Source organism: Chlorocebus sabaeus, chromosome 16 (genome assembly GCF_047675955.1).
Source record: "Chlorocebus sabaeus isolate Y175 chromosome 16, mChlSab1.0.hap1, whole genome shotgun sequence".
NCBI classification, from domain to species: Eukaryota; Metazoa; Chordata; class Mammalia; order Primates; family Cercopithecidae; genus Chlorocebus; species Chlorocebus sabaeus.
This window is the reverse complement of record NC_132919.1, coordinates 48,722,942-48,730,095: the sequence shown is the minus strand read 5'-3', so window position 1 is coordinate 48,730,095 and position 7,154 is coordinate 48,722,942. Positions and strand designations below refer to the sequence as shown.

Below are 7,154 nucleotides of genomic sequence, written 5' to 3'. Positions count from 1 at the left end.
CAGTGAAGAGGGAAAACGGAGACAGTGGGGCATCCCAAGAAGATCCTCTGCAGGAGTGCAGTGTCTACGGATGGACCAAGAAAACCTACGCAGGATCCAGGTGGAAACAAAGCTGCTTAGCTCTGCACGTCAGTGCTCAGCAGAGTTGTGGCTGATGGGCTTCTAGTGCAGGACTGGCCCCCGAACAGCAGCAAGTGTAGTATGCCTGGCCCCCAGGTCGTCATGAAAACCAGACGCAGACACTCGGGAGGCTGAGGCGGGAGGATCATCTGAGCCCAGGAGGTCGAGGCTGCAGTGAGCTGTGATCGTGCCACTGTACTCCAGGATGGGCAACAGAGTGAGAGCCCATCTCAAAAAAGCAGAAGCACATTTCCGAAGCCCCCCAAGCCCACGGGCGTTTGTGACAACCTGGTACTTGGATAGGCCCAAACCAGGGGTTCTCAGCCTTGGCCCATATTAGAATTATCTGAAAGTTTTTAAGATAATTCACATCATGCCAGGCACGGTGGCTCACACCTGTAATCCCAGCACTTTGGGAGGCCAAGGCGGGCAGATCACGAGGTCAGGAGATTGAGACCATCCTGGCTAACACAGTGAAACCCCGACTCTACTAAAAATACAAAAACTTAGCCGGGTGTGGTGGCGGGTGCCTGTAGTCCCAGCTACTCGGGAGGCTGAGGCAGGAGAATGGTGTGAACCCGAGAGGCGGAGCTTGCAGTGAGCCGAGATCGTACCACTGCACTCTAGCCTGGGCAACAGAGCAAGACTGTCTCAAAAAAAAAAAAAGCCGGCCATGGTGGCACGTGCCTGTAATCCCAGCTACTCAGGAAGCTGAGACAGGAGAATCGCTTGAACCCAGTAGGCGGAGGTTGCAGTGAGCCAAGATTGTCCCATTGCACTCCAGCCTGGGCAACAAGAGTGAAACTCTGTCCCCCCCGGAAAAAAAAAAAAAAAAAAAAAAAAAAATCACATCCAAAATTTTAAAGATAATTCACATCCAAATCAACTCAAGAACAGAATCTCTGGGGGTGGGCCTCAGGCACCGGTGTTTGTTTGTGTGTGTTGAGACAGGGTCTTGCTGTTGTCCATGCTGGATTCAAAACACCTGGGCTCAGCAGGTGTAGTGGTTCACACTGTAATCCCAGCACTTCGGGAGGCTGAGGCAGGCAGATCACCTGAGGTCAAGAGATCGAGACCAGCCTGACCATCACGGTAAAACCCCATCTCTCCTAAAAAATACAAAGATCAGCCCCATATGGTGCCATGCGTCTATAATCCCAGCTACTTGGGAGGCTGAGGGAGTGAGCCAAGATCGTAGAACTGCACTCCAGCCTGGGCAACAGAGCAAGACTCTCTCAAAAAGCAAATAAACCGAAACTCTTGGGCTCAAGCAATCCTCCACCTCAGCCTCTGGAGCAGCTGCAATTACAGACACGCGCCACCACCTCCAGCAAGTACCAACGTTTTTAAAACCTCTTCCGTGGGTTCTGTTGTGCAGCCAAGGCTGAGAAGCAGTGGCATAGTGGAGTCTTGTCATTCAGCCTGAAATAGCACCAACTTCCCATCCACTCGAACAAGTTTGCAGTGTCCAGGTCTTGGGCTGTTCTCGTCGGGCAAACACCTCAAACGGGTGCCAGGCATGGTACACAGCACACGAACTGTGTCACTTGATACAGCAGCCCCATGAGGTGAGGAGCTGGGAGGTCACAGAACACACACCCCAGGGCACCCAAGGACACACGGAAGCTCAGGCCTCCAGCACACAAGGGCTGCTCCAAAGAAACACAGGAAGTCCTCGCTGGAGGGTCTGTGGCCACAAGGTGGGGCCACAAGGTGGGTCCGCAGACAGAACCAATAGGAGATAGAGAGGACAGGCTCACCCAGCCGTAGGGCCTCAGGCTGGACATCCAGTGGGAGTGGACGCCGCCATCTCAAGGCAGAATTCCCTCTGTGGGAAACCTGGGTTTTTGCTCTTGAAGCTTTCAGCTGATGGGATGAGGCCCACCCACATTCTCAAGAATGATCTTTAGGTGTAATCGACTGTAGTTGTTCACCACATTCCAGCAGCACACGATCGCAGCAACACCTCGGTTCCTGTTGATGAGATCACTGGGTCCCACAGCCTGGCCTGGTTGACACAAACGACTGACTAGCACACACAGTAATTCTCCAGAAATATCTGGGGCAAGTTCTTCCACTTCCCTGCCATAAGCAGCTGGTACTGTGCTTTGTGAGGCTGGCAAGATGGGCTCAACAGGTCACAACCAATGATCATGTTGTCAGGCCAGCAGTGGCAGGCATACGTCCCCAGCCAGAGAGGGACCGTGATGGTTTGGAGGACGGCATCTGCACCAATGGGGGCCGGAAACCCTAGGTCAGTCACTCTGGACCATCAGTCACTTTCTGGACTGCCCACGCAGCTTGACCCAGCAGCGCTCACACCTGAAGACGCTGCCCCCGGCGGCCGCCCAGAATCAGCACCAGCTACTTGCTGAGGCCCAGAAGCACCACTTGGCTCAGATCCACCCAGATGGCCAACTCTGTGGGGCCCCGGTGGCAGCACCCAGATGTCTGCAGAGCACAGGAGCATCCCCATGGAACCGGGTGGGCTAGACCCAGCGCGGGGTCTGCTAACCGCCAGTGGCATCTCCACCTGGGTCTGACCCTTTTCTGGGCCCATCACTCTCCGACTGTTTCCCCACCCGGGCTCATTCCCCCAATCCGAAGCGCAGCTCCTCAGACATGAACCCTGGGCCGTGACGGGCTGGTCCTCAGACATGAACCCTGGGCCGTGACGGGCTGGTCCCCGCAGGCCTGGAGCACTGGGGCCGTGATGGGTTGGTCCCCGAATCCCTGTGCCCACCCCCCACAGCCTAGGGTTTTCGGTATCCCACGGGCTCCTCAAACTCAGCCCAGTCAGACCCAGGGTCACCATGCCCCAGCCAACTGCTGGCAGCCAGACGCAGGGGGCCAGCCCTGCCTCACCAAGCCCTGTTCGCCTCCAAGCCCAGGTGCTGGCTGCCTATGCCTGGGAGGCAACTTGTCCCCACAGCTCATTTGCAACTGATATGTCTCCCCTCCAAGTCCCTCTCTAAATTTGCCTCCTGCTCCAGTGATGGTTGACGCATCGCTCTGGTCACGATCCTTGCCTGCTTGGCTCACTTGTGCGGTGTAAGCCCCTTCTGGGCACAGGTTCAGGCTGGTCAAAGGCAGTGAGCAGATCGAGCCCTGGCACGGTCCAGTTCCTGCCATCTGGAGCTTGACCAGCAGAGGGCGCCCCGACTCCAGCTGAGGTTCCCACGACCCAGGACGGCGCCTGGAGGTGGCCCCAGGGCAGCGGGAACAGGCCCTGGGCACGGTGCTCTGGCACAGGCTCTAGTCACAGGCACAGAGCCCCAAGGGACAAGCCCATCTGCAAAACCGCTTTAATCAGAAGAAACAGAGTCCCAGGCAGGGCAGAGTTCACTGTGGATGCCCAAGCCGGATTCACCCACCCTTCTGGCTCCAGCCCAGGCGCAGCTGCGGCTTTCGAGAGGCGAGACAGTATCTTCCTTGTCCTGATGTCCCAGCAGGGTCACTGGGAGGCACCAGTGTGGTCTCAGGGTGCTGGGCGGGCCGGTGAGGCCCATCGCCGTCCCCCTAGTCATCCCGTTCATCTGTGAGCAGGGCGGGGGGTGCTGCAGTCTCCTCGGTTGTCCCAACCCTGCCAGAAAGAGACGTCACTGACGGGACCCCGTCAACATCAACATCCCTGCAACCTGGCTGGGCACAGCCAGGCCCCGGCGAGGGACAGGCCAGGCGCCCCACAGCCTTTCTCCTGAGATGTATTTTAAGTCCCTGTCAAAATGGTCAGGCTTCAGAGGCCAGAGAAGGCTCTAGAGAGTGAAGGTGAGCGCTGGGGTGGGGATATTTGTAGGTCAAAAGCAATCAAGTGTCAGCAATGTCGTGGTGTAGCCCCAGTGGCAGCCCCACTGTCCGGCCCTGGGCCCTCTCCCCCCGGGCTCAGTGTCCCCACTCCCTCCACAGACCCTCACCTGCTCCTCTCCTCCCTCTCCTTCCTCTCGTAGATGGAGTGAAGCTTGTTGATTAAGAAGATTTTGTCTTCCCCCTCCTAGAAAAGCCAGAACACAAAGGGGAGAAGTCATCCATCAGCCCATCCAGAGCCAGCCTGTTCCAAAGTGCATTTGAGGGAAAACTCACAAGGTGCATTCAACATCACAAGCAGCAAAAAGGTAAAAGAAAAAGTAAAAGGTGAAAGGGCCACCAAACAAGGACAAGGAAAAACCAAGAGCCAGGAAGTGGGCATATATGTAGATCTAAGCTTCCTAGTGGCCAAAGTATAAAGGGAAATATAATCAGCAGCCCAGAGCCGGCCTGACTCAATGTAAAACCGGCCCTGCCACTTACTGGCTCTGCCTTGGGTTACTAACTCTCTGACCTCAGTGGCAGCATCTGGAAAGGGGGATAATAACACAAGGCACAGGGTTTACGTGAGTTTCCTGCTGCCGCTGTAAAGAGCTGTCAACTTCGTGGCTTAAACACCGCCAGTTTCTCAACTTTCAGTTCTGGAGGTGAGAAGTCCAAAATGAGTCTCACTGGGCTCCAATCAGGCATCGTCAGGGTTACGCTCCTCCTGGAGGCTTCGGGGGAGAGTCCCCTTCCTCGTCTTTTCCAGCTTCTAGAGTCCCCCAGACTCCTTGGCTCTCAGCCCTTTCCTCCACTTCAAAGCCAGCAGTGGCCGCTCAAGTTCCGCTCACGTGGCGCCACTCTGACCCTGACACTCCAGCCTCCGTTTTTCACCTCGAAGGACCCTGAGATCATGCTGGGTCACCATGATAATCCGGGGCCATCTCCTATCCCAAGCCAGCTACCTTCAACCTTACTTCCCCCAGCCACACAACATACTTGCAGGCTTCATACAGTCTTAGGATGGGGACATCTTTGGGGCCAGTACTGGACTGACCCAGGGCTCTTTCGACAATGAAATGTGACAAGCAGAGGGGGCACTTAGCAAAGGACCGGGCGCACAGAAACCGAGCATCAGTGCTTGGGTCAGACCGGGATTCCCTGCCAGGAACCTTCGCAAAGAGAACAGGAGTTCTGTCAAGAGCCACACAGATTGGCTCTGGGCACCTGGCAACCTGGCTCGGCCTAGGAGGGTCACTTAGAATACCTTTAAGAAGAGGCCATGGGCCCTTATGCAACAAACTAAGTTGCTTCTATCGAGTTGCTGATGAGTGTGGAGGGGCCGTGTGCTTGAGCCATGCCGACCTGCTCGGGGAAAGCTCAGGCCGACGGCCCCAAAGCCTGGGGTCAGAGCTCCGCCTTGGGTAGACACTACAGCCAGCATCCCCCTGGAGAAAGGTCCTTCCCATCCCAGAGCAACAGTGGGTAGAGCTGGGATTCTGCCAGCACCACTCTGCATTCCCTGCCCGGACCCACCTGGCCCTACCTGGCCCCTGGGGGCTCTGAAATGCCACCCAGTAGGGCAGGAGCCACTTCCCACTTCCAGTATCTATGGCCAGACGGCCAGACAACCAGTGCAGCCAGGAAGCCCGGCTTTCAGCTCTGTGTGGTGAAACGGGAAAGGCAGGAGATGGGACAGTGTGTACTGCAGTGTTTACAACCCAAGCAACATGGGAGCCGTCCCATGAGCGCTTGGGACGAGCTGGGACGAGCTGCCTGGAGCCCTGGCTCCTGGCACCAACTATCCAGCAGCAGGGTCACATGGCTGCTGAGGCCCACTGGCTGCGCCCCACCATGCCCTCGCCTTGGCAGACACAAGCCGCTGATCCCGACAAGCACCCCCCTAGCCCTGGTGTGGAGCACGCCTAAGGACACTGGCACTCACCAGCCCCAGAGTAAAAACCTGCAGGAGGACAAACCGCAATGGGAGGGGACGGGGAACCCTGGGGGGAGGGCAGAGCCCAGCAGCAGGATGCAAGCCTGGAAAAGACACAAGACATGCTTCGCGGGGGTCCGTTCCCCAGGGGAGAGGCCAGGCTGGGTGGCCCAGGGGGAAAAGTGCCTTGTTTCTAACTTGGTGGCTGCACAGTGGGCAAGAAGGTCCCCTGGGCAGAGGGAGTGGGCATGGGGGTGGGCATGGGGGCGAGCTGCTGGGCGCACACTCCTCCCGGAGGCTGCCCCTGGGGCATGGGGGCTGATCCCCTTCTGCAGCTCACTCCCATGCCACAGCATGAGGGTCTCATCACCTCATTCTGTCCCCCAGGCTGGAGTGCAGTGGCACAGTCATAGCTCACTGCAGCCTCAATGTGGGCTCAAGCGATCTCCTGCCTCAGCCTCCCAAGTAGCTGGGACCACAGGCACACACCACCATGCCCAGCTAACTTTTAAAATTTTTGCAGAGATGAGGTTTAGCTCTGTTGCCCAGGCTGGTCTCGAGCTCCTGGGCACCAGCCATCCTCCCAACCTTGGCCTCCCAAAGTGTTGGGACTATAGGCGTGAGCCACCACACCCAGCCAAACATTGTTTTCTTCATAAAAATGTTTTGGCCGGGTGTGGTGGCTCACACCTGTAATCCTAGCACTTTGGGAGGCTGAGGTGGGCGGACTGCCTCAGGAGCTGGAGACCAGCCTGGGCAACACGGTGAAACCCCATCTCTACTAAAATTACAAAAAATTATCTGGGTGTGGCAGCAGGTGCCTGCAGTCCCAGCCACTCGGGAAGCTGAGGCAGGAGAAACACTTGGGCCCAGGAGGCGGAGCTTGCAGCAGTGAGCCGAGATCGTGCCACTGCACTCCAGCCTGGGCGACAGAGCGAGACTCTGTCTCTAAAAAAAAAGAAAGAAAGAAAAAGTTTTCAGTACTGACTTTCCCTCAACCTTACTCCCCCTATTTGTAAAATGAGTCAAGAGTCCATAGGGATCCAAAAGCCATTTCTGGGATCTCAGAAATCCTCACAGAGACTGTCTGAGCCCTCAGCGGGGCCACCCCCAGGGGCTCTGAGAGCCCCGGTCCCAGTGGGGCCCTGCGGGTCCCTGGGGATCAGGAGCCTGGCTCTGTCTCACAGCTGCTTCATCACTTGATCTGAAGTGCACATATTGATCAGGGTCACTTGTCTGGCAAACAAACCCTTTCACCAGCCAAGGCCCACAGGAGAGGAGGTACAGGCGGGTGGAGAGGAGCGTAACCCCC

General features: G+C 56.9%; 1 protein-coding gene across 2 annotated transcripts in view; it reads right to left on the bottom strand.

Moving 5' to 3' along the window:
- Positions 1-3,411: 3,411 nt before the first annotated feature.
- Positions 3,412-7,154, bottom strand: part of TMC6 (transmembrane channel like 6) — a 19,819-nt gene continuing 16,076 nt past the window's right edge. For both annotated transcript variants that reach the window (XM_008011562.3, XM_037993868.2), the window contains exons 19-20: positions 4,035-4,111; positions 3,412-3,703 (exon numbers count right to left, since the gene is read on the bottom strand). In XM_008011562.3, coding sequence (XP_008009753.2) covers positions 3,640-3,703; positions 4,035-4,111 — 141 coding nt within the window. In that variant the 3' untranslated portion in view covers positions 3,412-3,639. The remainder of the gene's footprint in view (positions 3,704-4,034; positions 4,112-7,154) is intronic.